A 21,928-nucleotide genomic window follows, 5' to 3' on the forward strand; every position below is an offset into this window, starting at 1 on the left:
GAGAGAACTGGGTGACCCCTGGGCCTCCCTGGGGAGGGAGAGCTGGTGACCCCGCACACCCATGGCCCAGCCTGGGCCTCCCTGGGGAGGGAGAGCTGTGACCCCACACACCCTGGGCCTCCCTGGGGGGAGAGAGAGCTGGGTGACCCCTGGGCCTCCCTGTGGAGGGAGAGCTGGTGACCCCGCACACCCTGGGCCTCCCTGGAGAGGAAGGGATGGGTGACCCCTCACACCCAGGGCCCTTCTCGTGCCTGCCTTGGGCGGGAGAACTAGGTGACCTCTCGCACTCGGGGCCCCCTGAGGGAGGGAGAGCTGGGTACATGGCAGGGAGGGCCACTCCAAGTCTGTGGAATGATAAAAGGAGTGACTGTGTGTGGACATCCTCAACCGGTGCGGTGTTTGTGCGAGGACCTGTCACTGAAGTCAGCACGCAGCACTCGCCTGAAGGATGAAATGCGTGACCCCCAAGGCCCCCCCTCTGTGGGGAGCAGTACGTTGGTTGGAGCAGCTCTCCAGGTGTGTGAAGTGATGACGGGTGGCTGATTGCATCTGCCTACACTGTGCAGTGTCTGGGTGAGGCCCGGGCCTGCAGTCTGTGGGCAGCACTCTCCTGTGGGATGAAATGCGTGACCCCCAAGGGGTCGGAAGAGCTGGGTGCATGGCAGGGACCGCCAATCCAGATGTGTGAGGTGACGAAAGGAGTGATTGTGCATCTGCCTACACTGTGCAGTGTCTGGGTGAGGCCTGGGCCTGAAGTCCGTAGGCACCACTCTCCTGTGGGATGAAATGCGTGACCCCCAAGGGGTCGGAAGAGCTCGGTGCATGGCAGGGACCGCCAATCCAGATGTGAGGTGACGAAAGGAGTGATTGTGCATCTGCCTACACTGTGCAGTGTCTGGGGGAGGCCTGGGCCTGAAGTCTGTGGGCAGCACTCTCCTGTGAGATGAAATGCGTGACCCCCAAGCGGTCGGAAGAGCTGGGTGCATGGCAGGGACCGCCAATCCAGATGTGTGAGGTGACGAAAGGAGTGATTGTGCATCTGCCTACACTGTGCAGTGTCTGGGTGAGGCCTGGGCCTGAAGTCCGTAGGCAGCACTCTCCTGTGGGATGAAATGCGTGACCCCCAAGGGGTCGGAAGAGCTGGGTGCATGGCAGGGACCGCCAATCCAGATGTGTGAGGTGACGAAAGGAGTGATTGTGCATCTGCCTACACTGTGCAGTGTCTGGGTGAGGCCTGGGCCTGAAGTCCGTAGGCACCACTCTCCTGTGGGATGAAATGCGTGACCCCCAAGGGGTCGGAAGAGCTCGGTGCATGGCAGGGACCGCCAATCCAGATGTGAGGTGACGAAAGGAGTGATTGTGCATCTGCCTACACTGTGCAGTGTCTGGGGGAGGCCTGGGCCTGAAGTCTGTGGGCAGCACTCTCCTGTGAGATGAAATGCGTGACCCCCAAGCGGTCGGAAGAGCTGGGTGCATGGCAGGGACCGCCAATCCAGATGTGTGAGGTGATGAAAGGAGTGATTGTGCATCTGTTACACTGTGCAGTGTCTGGGTGAGGCCAGGGCCTGCAGTCTGTGGGCAGCACTCTCCTGTGGGATGAAATGCGTGACCCCCAAGGGGTCGGAAGAGCTGGGTGCATGGCAGGGACCGCCAATCCAGATGTGTGAGGTGACGAAAGGAGTGATTGTGCATCTGCCTACACTGTGCAGTGTCTGGGTGAGGCCTGGGCCTGAAGTCCGTAGGCAGCACTCTCCTGTGGGATGAAATGCGTGACCCCCAAGGGGTCGGAAGAGCTGGGTGCATGGCAGGGACCGCCAATCCAGATGTGTGAGGTGACGAAAGGAGTGATTGTGCATCTGCCTACACTGTGCAGTGTCTGGGTGAGGCCTGGGCCTGAAGTCCGTAGGCACCACTCTCCTGTGGGATGAAATGCGTGACCCCCAAGGGGTCGGAAGAGCTCGGTGCATGGCAGGGACCGCCAATCCAGATGTGAGGTGACGAAAGGAGTGATTGTGCATCTGCCTACACTGTGCAGTGTCTGGGGGAGGCCTGGGCCTGAAGTCTGTGGGCAGCACTCTCCTGTGAGATGAAATGCGTGACCCCCAAGCGGTCGGAAGAGCTGGGTGCATGGCAGGGACCGCCAATCCAGATGTGTGAGGTGATGAAAGGAGTGATTGTGCATCTGTTACACTGTGCAGTGTCTAGGTGAGGCCCGGGCCTGAAGTCTGTAGGCACCACTCTCCTGTGGGATGAAATGCGTGACTCCCAAGGGGTCGGAAGAGCTGGGTGCATGGCAGGGACCGCCAATCCAGATGTGTGAGGTGATGAAAGGAGTGACTGTGCATCTGCCTACACTGTGCAGTGTCTGGGTGAGGCCCGGGCCTGAAGTCTGTAGGCACCACTCTCCTGTGGGATGAAGTGAGGGGGAGCAGTAAAGTGGTTGGAGCGGCCCCTCCACCTGTGCGAATTGTTGAAATGCGTGACTCTGCGACCTCGAGAACTGGCCTACAGAATAACCTGACCCCCCCCCCACCCGCTGCTGCTCCCGTGACACTGCCCTCCATGAGGTGATCGCATCCACAAGTCCCCCCCCACCCCCCTTGTCTTGTGCCCACCCTCACCTCTCAGGTGACCTCCTTAGGTGCCTTAAATATCAAAGCAACATTTTACATAACATTTAGCTTTGATTTGGGAAATCAGGTTCAAGTGGGACAAGCAGCAGGTTAGTTTAGAAGGAAGGCGCCCCCATCCAGGCGCTAGAAAGTGATGCTTAGAAGCTCGAAGGCGCATCTCCGCCGCCTGCATCCTGTTCCCATGACTACGGATGCACAGACGGGTCACGGTGCCTCTGTAGATCAGTCAGCAGGCATTTCTGCTCCCTGCAGTCAGTGCTCATTGTTACACACGCAGAGACGGGTTATGGTGGCCATGTGTGTGGACCTTCTACCGCCTGCAGTCAGTGCTCATTGTTATACATGCGAGGACGGGTCATGGTGCTTCTGTAGATCAGAGAGTCAGCAGGTCTTTCTGATGCCCGAAGTCACAGCACATTGTTATACATGCGAGGACGGGTAATGGAGCGCTGTAGACCAGAGAGTCAGCAGGTCTTTCTGATGCCCGCAGTCACAGCACATTGTTACACATGCAGAGACGGGTCATGGGAGCGCTGTAGATCAGAGAGACAGCAGGTCTTACTACTCCCTGTAGTCAGTGCACATTGTTGTACATGCAGATACAGGTGATGGTGCCTCTAGATCAGAGAGTCAGCAGGTGTTTCTGCAGCCTGCAGTCAGTGCACATTGTTATACATGCGAGGACGGGTCATGGTGCCTCTGTAGATCAGAGAGTCAGCAGGTTTTACTGCTCCCTGCAGTCAGTGCACATTGTTACACATGCAGAGATGGGTCATCGCGCCTCTGTAGTTCAGAGTCAGCAGGTCTTACTGCTCCCTGCACTCAGTGCACAATGTTGTACATGCAGAGACTGGTGATGGTGCCTCTGTAGATCAGAGAGTCAGCAGGTGTTTCTGCTCCCTGTAGTCAGTGCACATTGTTGTCCATGCAGAGACGATTGATGGTGCCTCTGTAGATCAGAGAGTCGGCAGGTGTTTCTGCAGCCTGCAGTCAGTGCACATTGTTATACATGCGAGGACGGGTCATGGTGCCTCTGTAGATCATAGAGTCAGCAGGTCTTTCTGGTGCCCGCAGTCAGTGCACATTGTTACACATGCAGAGACGGGTCACGGGCAAGCTGTAGATCAGAGAGACAGCAGGTCTTACTGCTCCCTGCAGTCAGTGCACATTGTTGTACATGCAGAGATGGGTCATCGGCGCTCTGTAGATCAGGGAGTCAGCAGGTGTTTCTGCAGCCTGCAGTCAGTGCACATTGTTATACATGCGAGGACGGGTCCTGGTGCCTCTGTAGATCAGAGAGTCAGCAGGTCTTTATGATGCCCGCAGTCACAGCACATTGTTACACATGCAGATACGGGTCATGGGAGCGCTGTAGACCAGAGAGTCAGCAGGTCTTACTGCTCCCTGCAGTCAGTGCACATTGTTGTACATGCAGAGACTGGTGATGGTGCCTCTGTAGATCAGAGAGTCAGCAGGTGTTTCTGCAGCCTGCAGTAAGTGCACATTGTTATACATGCGAGGACGGGTCATGGTGCCTCTGTAGATCAGAGTGTCAGCAGGTCTTTCTGGTGCCCGCAGTCAGTGCACATCGTTACACATGCAGAGACGGGTCACGGGCGAGCTGAAGATCAGAGAGACAGCAGGTCTTACTGCTCCCTGCAGTCAGTGCACATTGTTGTACATGCAGAGATGTGTCATCGGCGCTCTGTAGATCAGAGAGTCAGCAGGTGTTTCTGCAGCCTGCAGTCAGTGCACATTATTACACACTAGAGGACGGGTCATGGTGGCCATGTGTTTGGACCGTAGAAGCATCAGGTCTTTCTACTGCCTGCAGTCAGTGTGCATTGTGTGACATGCAGAGGCGAGGGCATCGTCGGTCTGTAACTCAAAGGCAGCAAGTGTTTCTGCGACCTGCGGTCAGTGTCCATTGCTACACATGCAGAGGCAAGGGCATTGCCGCGCTGTAGAATAGAGGGGAATCAAGTCTTTCTGCGACCTGCAGTCAGTGCTCATTGCTACAGATGCAGGGACGGAGTCATAATCGCTCTGTAGATCAGAGGCAGCAAGTCTTTCTGCAACTTGCAGAGTCAGTGCCCCTTGTTACAGATGCCAGAGACGGGGGTCATCGATGCTCTGTAGAACAGAGGCAGGAGGTCTTTCTGCCACCTGCAGTCAGTACCCATTGTTACAGATGCGAGGGCATTGTCGCTCTGTAGACCAGAGAGTCAGCAGGCCTTTCTGCTACCTGCAGTCAGTGCCCATTGCTACAGATGCAGAGGCTGAGTGACTCTGTAGATTAGAGGCAGCAGTTATTTCTGCCACCGACAGTCAGTGCACATTGTTACGGATGCTAAAGATGGAGTAATCGACGCTCTGTAGATCAGAGGCAGCAGTCAGTCAGACCGAGGTGTAGGCGGTTTCTGTAGTGTGGACCGGATGAGGCGCCTAGCAGGTTACAGTTTCCTGCAGACTTTAAGCACACAGACAGGAAGTCGTGGCAGTTCCCTTGTACCGTGGAACCTGCAGTTTCCATATTGTAAGTATGGTCTCGGATGTCCATGGCTTAAAGCCTGCACGGGCTGAATGTGTCACGTGACATTGAAGGAGGTGGCCCCATATCTGGGCCTCTCTGCCTCTTTCCCTCCTCATGTTGCTGAGCCTCAGTCAGTTAGAAGGACAGGGTCCTTGGGATGTCAGTGAAGTCCTCCAAGTGGCAGGTACTTCTCAGTGTCTGTCAGTCTCCGCTGGGGTCTGGGACAGGTCCCCTCACAAACTTGTGGGAAAGGCACAGACCTGGGTCAGAGGAAAACCTTAACATGGTGGAGGTTGAGCTGCTGCTTTACTTGAGACCTCTTCCCGTAGACGTCTATCAGTGCAGCTTCAGTGGTCTGGAGGCTTCGATCCCTGCATGACCTGAGACCCCTGTCTATAGATGTCCATCAGTGCAGCCTCAGGGTTCAGGAGGCTTCCACCCCTGCATAACCTGCGACCGCTGGTCATAGACATCCATCAATGCAGCCTCAGTGGACTGGAGGCTTCAACCCCTGCATGACCTGAGACCCCTGTCTATAGACGTCCATCATTGCAGCCTCAGTGGACTGGAGGCTTCAACCCCTGCATGACCTGAGACCCCTGTCTATAGACGTCCATCAGTGCAGCCTCAGTGGTCTGGAGGGTGAGCTGCTGCGTTACTTGAGACCTCTGCCCGTAGACGTCCATCAGTGCAGCCTCAGTGGTCTGGAGGCTTCGATCCCTGCATGACCTGAGACCCCTGTCTATAGATGTCCATCAGTGCAGCCTCAGGGTTCAGGAGGCTTCCACCCCTGCATAACCTGCGACCGCTGGTCATAGACATCCATCAATGCAGCCTCAGTGGACTGGAGGCGTCAACCCCTGCATGACCTGAGACCCCTGTCTATAGACATCCATCATTGCAGCCTCAGTGGACTGGAGGCGTCAACCCCTGCATGACCTGAGACCCCTGTCTATAGACATCCATCATTGCAGCCTCAGTGGACTGGAGGCTTCAACCCCTGCATGACCTGAGACCCCTGGAGGTTGAGCTGCTGCGTTACTTGAGACCACTGCCCGTAGACGTCCATCAGTGCAGCCTCAGGGGTCAGGAGGTTTCGACCCCTGCATGCCCTGTGACTGCTGTCCAGTGACATCTGTCTGTGCAGCCTTAGGAGGCTTCGACCCCTAGACATTGAACAGCGTTACATCCTCAGTAGGTTTAGTAACTCAGCAAAAAAGCAAAGAAGATCACATGTGCAGAGTCGGGAAACTGCTGCCTGTGACGTCTTTGGCGCTGCACACAGCTCCCGTGACGTCTTTGGCGCTGCACACAGCTCCTGTGATGTGTTTGGCGCTGCACACAGCTCCTGTGACGTGTTTGGCGCTGCACACAGCTCCCGTGACGTCTTTAGCGCTGCTTACAGCTCCCGTGACGTCTTTAGCGCTGCACACAGCTCCCGTGACGTCTTTGGTGCTACTATGACGTCTTTGGCGCTGCACACAGCTCCTGTGACGTCTTTGGCGCTGCACACAGCTCCCGTGACGTCTTTAGCGCTGCACACAGCTCCCGTGACGTCTTTAGCGCTGCACACAGCTCCCGTGACGTCTTTAGCGCTGCACACATCTCCTGTGACATCTTTGGTGCTGCTATGACGTCTTTGGCGCTGCACACAGCTCCTGTGACGTCTTTGGTGCTGCTATGACGTCTTTGGCGCTGCACACAGCTCCTGTGACGTCTTTGGCGCTGCACACAGCTCTTGTGACGTGTTTGTTGCTGCACACAGCTGCTGTGATGTCTTTGGCCGCTGCACACAGCTCCCGTGACGTCTTTGGCGCTGCACACAGCTCCCGTGACGTCTTTGGCGCTGCACACAGCTCCCGTGACGTCTTTGGCGCTGCACACAGCTCCCGTGACGTCTTTGGCGCTGCACACAGCTCCTGTGACGTCTTTGGCGCTGCACACAGCTCCTGTGACGTGTTTGGCGCTGCACACAGCTCCCGTGACGTCTTTAGCGCTGCTTACAGCTCCCGTGACGTCTTTGGTGCTGCTATGACGTCTTTGGCGCTGCACACAGCTCCTGTGACGTCTTTGGCGCTGCACACAGCTCCCGTGACGTCTTTGGCGCTGCACACAGCTCCCGTGACGTCTTTGGCGCTGCACACAGCTCCCGTGACGTCTTTGGCGCTGCACACAGCTCCCGTGACGTCTTTGGCGCTGCACACAGCTCCTGTGACGTGTTTGGCGCTGCACACAGCTCCAGTGACGTCTTTAGCGCTGCTTACAGCTCGCGTGACGTCTTTAGCGCTGCACACAGCTCCCGTGACGTCTTTGGTGCTGCTTTGACGTCTTTGGCGCTGCACACAGCTCCTGTGACGTCTTTGGCGCTGCACACAGCTCCTGTGACGTCTTTGGCGCTGCACACAGCTCCCGTGACGTCTTTAGCGCTGCACACAGCTCCCGTGACGTCTTTGGCGCTGCACACAGCTCCTGTGACATCTTTGGTGCTGCTATGACGTCTTTGGCGCTGCACACAGCTCCTGTGACGTCTTTGGTGCTGCTATGACGTCTTTGGCGCTGCACACAGCTCCTGTGACGTCTTTGGCGCTGCACACAGCTCCTGTGACGTCTTTGGCGCTGCACACAGCTCCTGTGACGTCTTTGGCGCTGCACACAGCTCTTGTGACGTGTTTGGGCTGCACACAGCTCCCGTGACGTCTTTAGCGCTGCTTACAGCTCCCGTGACGTCTTTGGTGCTGCTATGACGTCTTTGGCACTGCACACAGCTCCTGTGACGTCTTTGGCGCTGCACACAGCTCCCGTGACGTCTTTAGCGCTGCACACAGCTCCCGTGACGTCTTTGGCGCTGCACACAGCTCCCGTGACGTCTTTGGCGCTGCACACAGCTCCCGTGACGTCTTTGGCGCTGCACACAGCTCCTGTGACGTCTTTGGCGCTGCACACAGCTCCCGTGACGTCTTTGGCGCTGCACACAGCTCCCGTGACGTCTTTGGTGCTGCTATGACGTCTTTGGCGCTGCACACAGCTCCCGTGACGTCTTTGGCGCTGCACACAGCTCCCGTGACGTCTTTGGCGCTGCACACAGCTCCCGTGACGTCTTTGGCGCTGCACACAGCTCCCATGACGTCTTTGGCGCTGCACACAGCTCCTGTGACGTGTTTGGCGCTGCACACAGCTCCTGTGACGTGTTTGGCGCTGCACACAGCTCCCGTGACGTCTTTGGTGCTGCTATGACGTCTTTGGCGCTGCACACAGCTCCCGTGACGTCTTTGGCGCTGCACACAGCTCCCGTGACGTCTTTGGCGCTGCACACAGCTCCCGTGACGTCTTTGGCGCTGCACACAGCTCCTGTGACGTGTTTGGCGCTGCACACAGCTCCCGTGACGTCTTTGGTGCTGCTATGACGTCTTTGGCGCTGCACACAGCTCCCGTGACGTCTTTGGCGCTGCACACAGCTCCTGTGACGTCTTTGGCGCTGCACACAGCTCCCGTGACGTCTTTGGCGCTGCACACAGCTCCTGTGACGTGTTTGGCGCTGCACACAGCTCCCGTGACGTCTTTGGTGCTGCTATGACGTCTTTGGCGCTGCACACAGCTCCTGTGACGTCTTTGGTGCTGCTATGACGTCTTTGGCGCTGCACACAGCTCCTGTGACGTGCACATGGCGCACCTGCACTGTAGTTAGAGTAGGAGTTCTCCTTGCGAGCAGCAGGTGTCGCCCTCAGACCGCCTGGGTGCGGGCTCGGGGCGCCTTTGGACAGTGTTTAAGGCAGGGAGCGCAGGGGCCCCTCTCCCAGCGGAGCCGGGGTGTGTGAAGCTCCTTGAGGCGTGTGAAAGGGTCTAGACGGAGGACGTGTGTCCGCACCGAGCTCACAGCTACCTCACACTAGTGCTGTGTGTCCAGGCGCCTCGGCCCAGCAGGATGACCCCAAGGGCACACGGAGCGGTGTCAGGAGCGCCCGGCCGGCCTTCCCCACACCTTTACTTGCTGAGTCTCTCTTAGTGGCCTCAGGGCTCTCGGCACTCTCCAGTGTAAGCACAGTGTGAAAGTGCGCACCTTTCCTTCATGTGTGAAGACGCGCTCACCTCTGTGCGCACTTGTACCTGTGGTGTTCTCAGACATGTGTCCAGCCTGTCACAGCAGGCCTGTGTATGCACATTTGCACCTATGGCGTTATCAGACATGTGTCCAGCCTGTCACAGCAGGCCTGTGTGTGCGCAATTGTACCTATGGTGTACTCAGCCATGTGTCCAGCCTGTCACAGCAGGCCTGGGTGTGCACAATTGTACGTATGGTGTTCTTAAACATGTGTCCAGTCTGTCACAGCAGGCCTGTGTGTGCGCACATGTATGTATGGGGTTTTCAGACGTGTCCAGCCTGTCACAGCAGGCCTGTGTGTGCGCAATTGTACCTATGGTGTACTCAGCCATGTGTCCAGCCTGTCACAGCATGCCTGTGTGCGCACTTGTACGTATGGTGTTCTTAAACATGTGTCCAGTCTGTCACAGCAGGCCTGTGTGTGCGCACTTGCACCTGTGGTGTTCTCAGACATGTGTCCAGCCTGTCACAGCAGGCCTGTGTATGCACATTTGCACCTATGGCGTTATCAGACATGTGTCCAGCCTGTCACAGCAGGCCTGTGTGTGCGCAATTGTACCTATGGTGTACTCAGCCATGTGTCCAGCCTGTCACAGCAGGCCTGTGTGTGCACAATTGTACGTATGGTGTTCTTAAACATGTGTCCAGTCTGTCACAGCAGGCCTGTGTGTGCGCACTTGCACCTGTGGTGTTCTCAGACATGTGTCCAGCCTGTCACAGCAGGCCTGTGTATGCACATTTGCACCTATGGCGTTATCAGACATGTGTCCAGCCTGTCACAGCAGGCCTGTGTGTGCGCAATTGTACCTATGGTGTACTCAGCCATGTGTCCAGCCTGTCACAGCAGGCCTGTGTGTGCACAATTGTACGTATGGTGTTCTTAAACATGTGTCCAGTCTGTCACAGCAGGCCTGTGTGTGCGCACTTGCACCTGTGGTGTTCTCAGACATGTGTTCAGCATGTCCCAGCAGGCCTGTGTGTGCGCACATGTATGTATGGTGTTTTCAGACGTGTCCAGCCTGTCACAGCAGGATTGTGTGTGCGCAATTGTACCTATGGTGTACTCAGACATGTGTCCAGCCTGTCACAGCAGGCCTGTGTGCGCACATGTATGTATGGTGTTCTCAGACATGTGTCCAGCCTGTCACAGCATGCGTGTGTGTGCGCAATTGTACGTATGGTGTTCTTAAACATGTGTCCAGTCTGTCACAGCAGGCCTGTGTGTGCGCACTTGTACATATGGTGTTCTTAAACATGTGTCCAGCGTGTCACAGCAGGCCTGTGTGTGCGCAATTCTACCTATGGTGTACTTAAACCTGTGTCCAGTCTGTCACAGCAGGCCTGTGTGTGCGCACTTGTACCTGTGGTGTTCTCAGACATGTGTCCAGCCTGTCACAGCAGGCCTGTGTGCGCGCAATTGTACGTATGGTGTTCTTAAACATGTGTCCAGCCTGTCACAGCAGGCCTGTGTGTGCGCACTTGCACCTGTGGTGTTCTCAGACATGTGTCCAGCCTGTCACAGCAGGCCTGTGTGTGCGCAATTGTACGTATGGTGTTCTTAAACATGTGTCCAGCCTGTCACAGCAGGCCTGTGTGTGCGCACTTGTACCTGTGGTGTTCTCAGACATGTGTCCAGCCTGTCACAGCAGGCCTGTGTGCGCGCAATTGTACGTATGGTGTTCTTAAACATGTGTCCAGCCTGTCACAGCAGGCCTGTGTGTGCGCACTTGCACCTGTGGTGTTCTCAGACATGTGTCCAGCCTGTCACAGCAGGCCTGTGTGTGCGCAATTGTACGTATGGTGTTCTTAAACATGTGTCCAGTCTGTCACAGCAGGCCTGTGTGTGCGCACTTGCACCTATGGCGTTATCAGACATGTGTCCAGCCTGTCACAGCAGGCCTGTGTGTGCGCACATGTATGTATGGTGTTTTCAGACGTGTCCAGCCTGTCACAGCAGGCCTGTGTGTGCGCAATTGTACGTATGGTGTTCTTAAACATGTGTCCAGCCTGTCACAGCAGGCCTGTGTGTGCGCACTTGCACCTGTGGTGTTCTCAGACATGTGTCCAGCCTGTCACAGCAGGCCTGTGTGTGCGCAATTGTACGTATGGTGTTCTTAAACATGTGTCCAGCCTGTCACAGCAGGCCTGTGTGTGCGCAATTGTACGTATGGTGTTCTTAAACATGTGTCCAGTCTGTCACAGCAGGCCTGTGTGTGCGCACTTGCACCTATGGCGTTATCAGACATGTGTCCAGCCTGTCACAGCAGGCCTGTGTGTGCGCACATGTATGTATGGTGTTTTCCGACGTGTCCAGCCTGTCACAGCAGGCCTGTGTGTGCGCAATTGTACCTATGGTGTACTCAGCCATGTGTCCAGCCTGTCACAGCAGGCCTGTGTGTGCGCAATTATACGTATGGTGTTCTTAAACATGTGTCCAGTCTGTCACAGCAGGCCTGTGTGTGCGCACTTGCACCTGTGGTGTTCTCAGACATGTGTTCAGCATGTCCCAGCAGGCCTGTGTGTGCGCACATGTATGTATGGTGTTTTCAGACGTGTCCAGCCTGTCACAGCAGGATTGTGTGTGCGCAATTGTACCTATGGTGTACTCAGACATGTGTCCAGCCTGTCACAGCAGGCCTGTGTGCGCACATGTATGTATGGTGTTCTCAGACATGTGTCCAGCCTGTCACAGCATGCGTGTGTGTGCGCAATTGTACGTATGGTGTTCTTAAACATGTGTCCAGTCTGTCACAGTAGGCCTGTGTGTGCGCACTTGTACATATGGTGTTCTTAAACATGTGTCCAGCGTGTCACAGCAGGCCTGTGTGTGCGCAATTGTACGTATGGTGTTCTTAAACATGTGTCCAGTCTGTCACAGCAGGCCTGTGTGTGCGCACTTGTACATATGGTGTTCTTAAACATGTGTCCAGCGTGTCACAGCAGGCCTGTGTGTGCGCAATTCTACCTATGGTGTACTTAAACCTGTGTCCAGTCTGTCACAGCAGGCCTGTGTGTGCGCACTTGCACCTATGGTGTTCTCAGCCATGTGTCCAGCCTGTCACAGCAGGCCGTGTGTGCGCAAATGTATGTATGGTGTTCTCAGACATGTGTCCAGCCTGTCACAGCAGGCCTGGGTGTGCGCACTTGCACCTATGGTGTTCTTAAACATGTGTCCAGCCTGTCACAGCAGGCCTGTGTGTGCGCACTTACACCTATGGTGTACTTAAACCTGTGTCCAGTCTGTCACAGCAGGCCTGTGTGTGCGCACATGTATGTATGGTGTTCTTAAACATGTGCCCAGCCTGTCACAGCAGGCCCGTGTGCGCACTTGCACCTATGGTTTACTTAAACATGAGTCCAGCCTGTCACAGCAGGCCTGTGTGTGCGCACTTGCACCTGTGGTGTTCTCAGACATGTGCCCAGCCTGTCACAGCAGGCCTGTGTATGCACATTTGCACCTATGGCGTTATCAGACATGTGTCCAGCCTGTCACAGCAGGCCTGTGTGCGCACATGTATGTATGGTGTTCTTGAACATGTGTCCAGCGTGTCACAGCAGGCCTGTGTGTGCGCAATTGTACCTATGGTGTACTTAAACCTGTGTCCAGTCTGTCACAGCAGGCCTGTGTGTGCGCACTTGTACGTATGGTGTTCTTAAACATGTGTCCAGCGTGTCACAGCAGGCCTGTGTGCGCGCACTTGCACCTATGGTGTTCTCAGCCATGTGTCCAGCCTGTCACAGCAGGCCTGTGTGTGCGCCCTTGCACCTATGGTGTTCTTAAACATGTGTCCAGTCTGTCCCAGCAGGCCCGGTGTGCGCGCACTTGTACCTATGATGTTCTTAAACATGTGTCCAGCCTGTCACAGCAGGCCTGGGTGTGCGCACTTGCACCTATGGTGTTCTTAAACATGTGTCCAGTCTGTCACAGCAGGCCTGTGTGTGCGCAATTGTACGCATGGTGTTCTTAAACATGTGTCCAGCATGTCACAGCAGGCCTGTGTGTGCGCACTTGTACGTATGGTGTTCTCAAACATGTGTCCAGCCTGTCACAGCAGGCCTGTGTGCGCGCACTTGCACCTATGGTGTACTTAAACATGTATCCAGCCTGTCACAGCAGGCCTGTGTGTGCGCCCTTGCACCTATGGTGTTCTTAAACATGTGTCCAGTCTGTCCCAGCAGGCCCGGTGTGCGCGCACTTGTACCTATGATGTTCTTAAACATGTGTCCAGCCTGTCACAGCAGGCCTGGGTGTGCGCACTTGCACCTATGGTGTTCTTAAACATGTGTCCAGTCTGTCACAGCAGGCCCGGTGTGCACGCACTTGTACCTATGATGTTCTTAAACATGTGTCCAACCTGTCACAGCAGGCCTGGGTGTGCGCACTTGCACCTATGGTGTTCTTAAACATGTGTCCATTCTCTCACAGCAGGCCCGTGTGCACGCACTTCTACCTATGATGTTCTTAAACATGTGTCCAGCCTGTCACAGCAGGCCTGGGTGTGCGCACTTGCACCTATGGTGTTCTTAAACATGTGTCCAGCCTGTCACAGCAGGCCTGTGTGTGCGCACTTACACCTATGGTGTACTTAAACCTGTGTCCAGTCTGTCACAGCAGGCCTGTGTGTGCGCACATGTATGTATGGTGTTCTTAAACATGTGCCCAGCCTGTCACAGCAGGCCCGTGTGCGCACTTGCACCTATGGTTTACTTAAACATGAGTCCAGCCTGTCACAGCAGGCCTGTGTGTGCGCACTTGCACCTGTGGTGTTCTCAGACATGTGCCCAGCCTGTCACAGCAGGCCTGTGTATGCACATTTGCACCTATGGCGTTATCAGACATGTGTCCAGCCTGTCACAGCAGGCCTGTGTGCGCACATGTATGTATGGTGTTCTTGAACATGTGTCCAGCCTGTCACAGCAGGCCTGTGTGCGCGCACTTGCACCTATGGTGTTCTTAAACATGTGCCCAGCCTGTCACAGCAGGCCTGTGTGTGCGCAAATGTATGTATGGTGTTCTCAGACATGTGTCTAGCCTGTCACAGCAGGCCTGTGTGTGCGCACTTGTACCTATGGTGTTCTCAGCCATGTGTCCAGCCTGTCACAGCAGGCCTGTGTGTGCGCAAATGTATGTATGGTGTTCTCAGACATGTGTCCAGCCTGTCACAGCAGGCCTGTGTGCGGGCACTTGCACCTATGGTGTACTTAAACATGTATCCAGCCTATCACAGCAGGCCTGTGTGTGCGCCCTTGCACCTATGGTGTTCTTAAACATGTGTCCAGTCTGTCACAGCAGGCCCGGTGTGCGCTCACTTGTACCTATGATGTTCTTAAACATGTGTCCAGCCTGTCACAGCAGGCCTGGGTGTGCGCACTTGCACCTATGGTGTTCTTAAACATGTGTCCAGTCTGTCACAGCAGGCCCGGTGTACACGCACTTGTACCTATGATGTTCTTAAACATGTGTCCAGCCTGTCACAGCAGGCCTGGGTGTGCGCACTTGCACATATGGTGTTCTTAAACATGTGTCCGGCCTGTCACAGCAGGCCTGTGTGTGCGCACTTACACCTATGGTGTACTTAAACATGTGTCCGGCCTGTCACAGCTGGCCTGTGTGCACGCTTGCACCTATGGTGTTCTTAAACATGTGTCCAGCCTGTCACAATAGGCCTGTGTGTGCGCACTTACACCTATGGTGTTCTTAAACATGTGCCCAGCCTGTCACAGCAGGCCTGTGTGTGCGCACTTGCACCTATGGTGTTCTTAAACATGTGCCCAGCCTGTCACAGCAGGCCTGTGTGCGCACACTTGCACCTATGGTGTTCTCAGCCATGTGTCCAGCCTGTCACAGCAGGCCTGTGTGTGCGCAAATGTATGTATGGTGTTCTCAGACATGTGTCCAGCCTGTCACAGCAGGCCTGTGTGTGCGCACTTGTACCTATGGTGTTCTCAGCCATGTGTCCAGCCTGTCACAGCAGGCCTGTGTGTGCGCAAATGTATGTATGGTGTTCTCAGACATGTGTCCAGCCTGTCACAGCAGGCCTGTGTGCGGGCACTTGCACCTATGGTGTACTTAAACATGTATCCAGCCTATCACAGCAGGCCTGTGTGTGCGCCCTTGCACCTATGGTGTTCTTAAACATGTGTCCAGTCTGTCACAGCAGGCCCGGTGTGCGCTCACTTGTACCTATGATGTTCTTAAACATGTGTCCAGCCTGTCACAGCAGGCCTGGGTGTGCGCACTTGCACCTATGGTGTTCTTAAACATGTGTCCAGTCTGTCACAGCAGGCCCGGTGTACACGCACTTGTACCTATGATGTTCTTAAACATGTGTCCAGCCTGTCACAGCAGGCCTGTGTGTGCGCACTTGCACCTATGGTGTTCTTAAACATGTGTCCAGTCTGTCACAGCAGGCCTGTGTGTGCGCAATTGTACGCATGGTGTTCTTAAACATGTGTCCAGCATGTCACAGCAGGCCTGTGTGTGCGCACTTGTACGTATGGTGTTCTCAAACATGTGTCCAGCCTGTCACAGCAGGCCTGTGTGCGCGCACTTGCACCTATGGTGTACTTAAACATGTATCCAGCCTGTCACAGCAGGCCTGTGTGTGCGCCCTTGCACCTATGGTGTTCTTAAACATGTGTCCAGTCTGTCCCAGCAGGCCCGGTGTGCGCGCACTTGTACCTATGATGTTCTTAAACATGTGTCCAGCCTGTCACAGCAGGCCTGGGTGTGCGCACTTGAACCTATGGTGTTCTTAAACATGTGTCCAGTCTGTCACAGCAGGCCCGGTGTGCACGCACTTGTACCTATGATGTTCTTAAACATGTGTCCAACCTGTCACAGCAGGCCTGGGTGTGCGCACTTGCACCTATGGTGTTCTTAAACATGTGTCCATTCTCTCACAGCAGGCCCGTGTGCACGCACTTCTACCTATGATGTTCTTAAACATGTGTCCAGCCTGTCACAGCAGGCCTGGGTGTGCGCACTTGCACCTATGGTGTTCTTAAACATGTGTCCAGCCTGTCACAGCAGGCCTGTGTGTGCGCACTTACACCTATGGTGTACTTAAACCTGTGTCCAGTCTGTCACAGCAGGCCTGTGTGTGCGCACATGTATGTATGGTGTTCTTAAACATGTGCCCAGCCTGTCACAGCAGGCCCGTGTGCGCACTTGCACCTATGGTTTACTTAAACATGAGTCCAGCCTGTCACAGCAGGCCTGTGTGTGCGCACTTGCACCTGTGGTGTTCTCAGACATGTGCCCAGCCTGTCACAGCAGGCCTGTGTATGCACATTTGCACCTATGGCGTTATCAGACATGTGTCCAGCCTGTCACAGCAGGCCTGTGTGCGCACATGTATGTATGGTGTTCTTGAACATGTGTCCAGCCTGTCACAGCAGGCCTGTGTGCGTGCACTTGCACCTATGGTGTTCTTAAACATGTGCCCAGCCTGTCACAGCAGGCCTGTGTGCGCGCACTTGCACCTATGGTGTTCTTAAACATGTGCCCAGCCTGTCACAGCAGGCCTGTGTGCGCACACTTGCACCTATGGTGTTCTCAGCCATGTGTCCAGCCTGTCACAGCAGGCCTGTGTGTGCGCAAATGTATGTATGGTGTTCTCAGACATGTGTCCAGCCTGTCACAGCAGGCCTGTGTGTGCGCACTTGTACCTATGGTGTTCTCAGACATGTGTCCAGCCTGTCACAGCAGGCCTGTGTGTGCGCAAATGTATGTATGGTGTTCTCAGACATGTGTCCAGCCTGTCACAGCAGGCCTGTGTGCGGGCACTTGCACCTATGGTGTACTTAAACATGTATCCAGCCTATCACAGCAGGCCTGTGTGTGCGCCCTTGCACCTATGGTGTTCTTAAACATGTGTCCAGTCTGTCACAGCAGGCCCGGTGTGCGCTCACTTGTACCTATGATGTTCTTAAACATGTGTCCAGCCTGTCACAGCAGGCCTGGGTGTGCGCACTTGCACCTATGGTGTTCTTAAACATGTGTCCAGTCTGTCACAGCAGGCCCGGTGTACACGCACTTGTACCTATGATGTTCTTAAACATGTGTCCAGCCTGTCACAGCAGGCCTGGGTGTGCGCACTTGCACATATGGTGTTCTTAAACATGTGTCCGGCCTGTCACAGCAGGCCTGTGTGTGCGCACTTACACCTATGGTGTACTTAAACATGTGTCCGGCCTGTCACAGCTGGCCTGTGTGCACGCTTGCACCTATGGTGTTCTTAAACATGTGTCCAGCCTGTCACAATAGGCCTGTGTGTGCGCACTTACACCTATGGTGTTCTTAAACATGTGCCCAGCCTGTCACAGCAGGCCTGTGTGTGCGCACTTGTACCTATGGTGTTCTTAAACATGTGTCCAGCCTGTCACAGCAGGCCTGTCTGTGTGCACATGTACCTATTGTGTTCTTAAACATGTGTCCAGCCTGTCACAGCAGGCCCGAGTGTGCGCACTTGTATGTATGGTGTTCTTAAACATGTGCCCAGCCTGTCACAACAGGCCTGTGTGCGCACTTCTACATATGGTGTACTTAAACATGTTCCAGCCTGTCACAGCAGGCCCGTGTGTGCTCTCTTGTACATATGGTGTTCTTAAACATGTGTCCAGCCTGTCACAGCAGGCCTGTGTGTGCGCACTTACACCTATGGTGTTCTTAAACATGTGTCCAGTCTGTCACAGCAGGCCTGTGTGTGTGCATTTGCACCAATGGCGTTATCAGACATGTGCCCAGCCTGTCACAGCAGGCCTGTGTGTGCGCACTTGCACCTATGGTGTTCTCAGGCATGTGTCCAGCCTGTCACAGCAGGCCTGTGTGTGCGCACATGTATGTATGGTGTTCTACGACATGTGTCCAGCCTGTCACAGCAGGCCCGGTGTGCGCACTTGTACGTATGGTGTTCTTAAACATGTGTCCAGCCTGTCACAGCAGGCCTGTGTGCGCACTTGTACGTATGGTGTTCTTAAACATGTGTCCAGTCTGTCACAGCAGACCTGTGTGTGTGCTCTTGTAAGTATGGTGTTCTTAAACATGTGTCCAGCATGTCACAGCAGGCCTGTGTGTGCGCAATTGTACCTATGGTGTACTTAAACATGTGCCCAGCCTGTTACAGCAGGCCTGTGTGCGCGCACTTGCACCTATGGTGTACTTAAACATGTGTCCAGCCTGTCACAGCAGGCCTGTGTGTGCGCACTTGCACCTATGGTGTTCTTAAACATGTGTCCAGCGTGTCACAGCAGGCCTGTGTGTGCGCAATTGTACCTATGGTGCACTTAAACCTGTGTCCAGTCTGTCACAGCAGGCCTGTGTGTGCGCACTTGTACGTATGGTGTTCTCGGACATGTGTCCAGCCTGTCACAGCAGGCCTGTGTGTGCGCACTTGTACCATGGTGTTCTCAGACATGTGTCCAGCCTGTCACAGCAGGCCTGTGTGTGCGCAAATGTATGTATGGTGTTCTCAGACATGTGTCCAGCCTGTCACAGCAGGCCTGTGTGTGCGCACTTGTACCATGGTGTTCTCAGACATGTGTCGAGCCTGTCATAGCAGGCCAGTGTGTGCGTACTTGCACCTATGGTGTTCTTAAACATGTGTCCAGTCTGTCACAGCAGGCCTGTGTGTGCGCAATTGTACGCATGGTGTTCTTAAACATGTGTCCAGCATGTCACAGCAGGCCTGTGTGTGCGCACTTGTACGTATGGTGTTCTTAAACATGTGTGCAGCCTGTCATAGCAGGCCTGTGTGCGCGCACTTGCACCTATGGTGTACTTAAACATGTATCCAGCCTGTCACAGCAGGCCTGTGTGTGCGCCCTTTCACCTATGGTGTTCTTAAACATGTGTCCAGTCTGTCCCAGCAGGCCCGGTGTGCGCGCACTTGTACCTATGATGTTCTTAAACATGTGTCCAGCCTGTCACAGCAGGCCTGGGTGTGCGCACTTGCACCTATGGTGTTCTTAAACATGTGTCCAGTCTGTCACAGCAGGCCCGGTGTGCACGCACTTCTACCTATGATGTTCTTAAACATGTGTCCAGCCTGTCACAGCAGGCCTGGGTGTGCGCACTTACACCTATGGTGTACTTAAACCTGTGTCCAGTCTGTCACAGCAGGCCTGTGTGTGAGCACATGTATGTATGGTGTTCTTAAACATGTGCCCAGCCTGTCACAGCAGGCCCGTGTGCGCACTTGCACCTATGGTTTACTTAAACATGAGTCCGGCCTGTCACAGCAGGCCTGTGTGTGCGCACTTGCACCTGTGGTGTTCTCAGACATGTGTCCAGCCTGTCACAGCAGGCCTGTGTGCGCACATGTATGTATGGTGTTCTTGAACATGTGTCCAGCCTGTCACAGCAGGCCTGTGTGCGTGCACTTGCACCTATGGTGTTCTTAAACATGTGCCCAGCCTGTCACAGCAGGTCTGTGTGCGCGCACTTGCACCTATGGTGTTCTTAAACATGTGCCCAGCCTGTCACAGCAGGCCTGTGTGCACACACTTGCACCTATGGTGTTCTCAGCCATGTGTCCAGCCTGTCACAGCAGGCCTGTGTGTGAGCAAATGTATGTATGGTGTTCTCAGACATGTGTCCAGCCTGTCACAGCAGGTCTGTGTGTGCGCAAATGTATGTATGGTGTTCTCAGACATGTGTCCAGCCTGTCACAGCAGGCCTGTGTGCGGGCAGTTGCACCTATGGTGTACTTAAACATGTATCCAGCCTATCACAGCAGGCCTGTGTGTGCGCCCTTGCACCTATGGTGTTCTTAAACATGTGTCCAGTCTGTCACAGCAGGCCCGGTGTGCGCGCACTTGTACCTATGATGTTCTTAAACATGTGTCCAGCCTGTCACAGCAGGCCTGGGTGTGCGCACTTGCACCTATGGTGTTCTTAAACATGTGTCTCTTAAACATGTGTCCAGTCTGTCACAGCAGGCCCGGTGTACACGCACTTGTACCTATGATGTTCTTAAACATGTGTCCAGCCTGTTACAGCAGGCCTGGGTGTGCGCACTTGCACATATGGTGTTCTTAAACATGTGTCCAGCCTGTCACAGCAGGCCTGTGTGTGCGCACTTACACCTATGGTGTACTTAAACATGTGCCCAGCCTGTCACAATAGGCCTGTGTGTGCGCACTTACACCTATGGTGTTCTTAAACATGTGCCCAGCCTGTCACAGCAGGCCTGTGTGTGCGCACTTGTACCTATGGTGTTCTTAAACATGTGTCCAGCCTGTCACAGCAGGCCTGTGTGTGTGCACATATACCTATTGTGTTCTTAAACATGTGTCCAGTCTGTCACAGCAGGCTCATGTGTGCGCATTTGCACCTATGGTGTACTTAAACATGTGTCCAGCCTGTCACAGCAGGCCCGAGTGTGCGCACTTGTACGTATGGTGTTCTTAAACACGTGCCCAGCCTGTCACAGCAGGCCTGTGTGCGCACTTCTACATATGGTGTACTTAAACATGTTCCAGCCTGTCACAGCAGACCCGTGTGTGCTCTCTTGTACCTATGGTGTTCTTAAACATGTGTCCAGACTGTCACAGCAGGCCTGTGTGTGTGCACTTACACCTATGGTGTACTTAAACATGTGTCCAGCCTGTCACAGCAGGCCTGTGTGTACGCGCTTGCACCTATGGTGTTCTCAGACATGTGTCCAGCCTGTCACAGCAGGCCTGTGTGTGCGCACTTGCACCTATGGTGTTCTTAAACATGTGTCCAGTCAGTCACAGCAGGCCTGTGTGTGCGCATTTGCACCAATGGCGTTATCAGACATGTGTCCAGGCTGTCACAGCAGGCCTGTGTGTGCGCACATGTATGTATGTATGGTGTTCTCAGACATGTGTCCAGCCTGTCACAGCAGGTCTGTGTGTGCGCACTTGCACCTATGGTGTTCTCAGACATGTGCCCAGCCTGTCACAGCAGGCCTGTGTGTGCGCACTTGTACGTATGGTGTTCTTAAATATGTGCCCAGCCTGTCACAGCAGGCCTGTGTGTGCGCACTTGCACCTATGGTGTTCTCAGACATGTGCCCAGCCTGTCACAGCAGGCCTGTGTGCGCACTTGTACGTATGGTGTTCTTAAACATGTGTCCAGTCTGTCACAGCAGACCTGTGTGTGCACACTTGTAAGTATGGTGTTCTTAAACATGTGTCCAGCCTGTCACAGCAGGCCTGTGTGTGCGCAATTGTATTGTATTGTATTGTAATCGTATTTATATAGCGCTTACTACCCCTGACGAGGCGTCGAAGCGCTTTTCGATGAGTAGCACGCTACTCCGGTACCCAACAAGAATTAGTGATGGATTAGTATAATTTAATAAGGAGAACAGTTTTAGTATTATTATGAGTTAATTTGAGTTGCGGATATGAGAGTTTGTTAGTTAGATTGACTGGAGTAATGGAGGGGTGGAGGAGGAAAGAAATCCAGAAGTGTTAATTGGGAGTTTATCCTTCATTTACTCAATCCAAAGGCTTGAGATGAATAATAGGGGAGCGGAGGGGAAAGAGGATGTGGAAGGGTTAGGGAGAGCATAGAAGTAGGGTGAGATGAATGCAGGAGAATTTAGTAGGGTTGTGTGGGAGGTCACAGAGGTAGAGTGAGGTTTGGTGAGTTAGATGTGGAGGTGGAGGGGAAGAGCTTAGGCAGAGATA

General features: G+C 54.4%; 2 protein-coding genes across 4 annotated transcripts in view; both read left to right on the top strand.

The window, feature by feature from the left end:
* MIPOL1 (mirror-image polydactyly 1) overlaps positions 1 to 21,928 on the top strand; it is an 845,661-nt gene that overhangs the window by 91,011 nt on the left and 732,722 nt on the right. The window lies entirely within an intron of this gene.
* LOC138259820 (trophinin-like) lies at positions 6,847 to 7,491 on the top strand. The gene has a single exon (XM_069207714.1). It carries the CDS (start codon positions 6,847 to 6,849, stop codon positions 7,489 to 7,491), a length of 645 nt encoding a protein of 214 aa, XP_069063815.1.

The sequence above is a fragment of the Pleurodeles waltl genome, chromosome 9, assembly GCF_031143425.1.
Source record: "Pleurodeles waltl isolate 20211129_DDA chromosome 9, aPleWal1.hap1.20221129, whole genome shotgun sequence".
NCBI lineage: Eukaryota > Metazoa > Chordata > Amphibia > Caudata > Salamandridae > Pleurodeles > Pleurodeles waltl.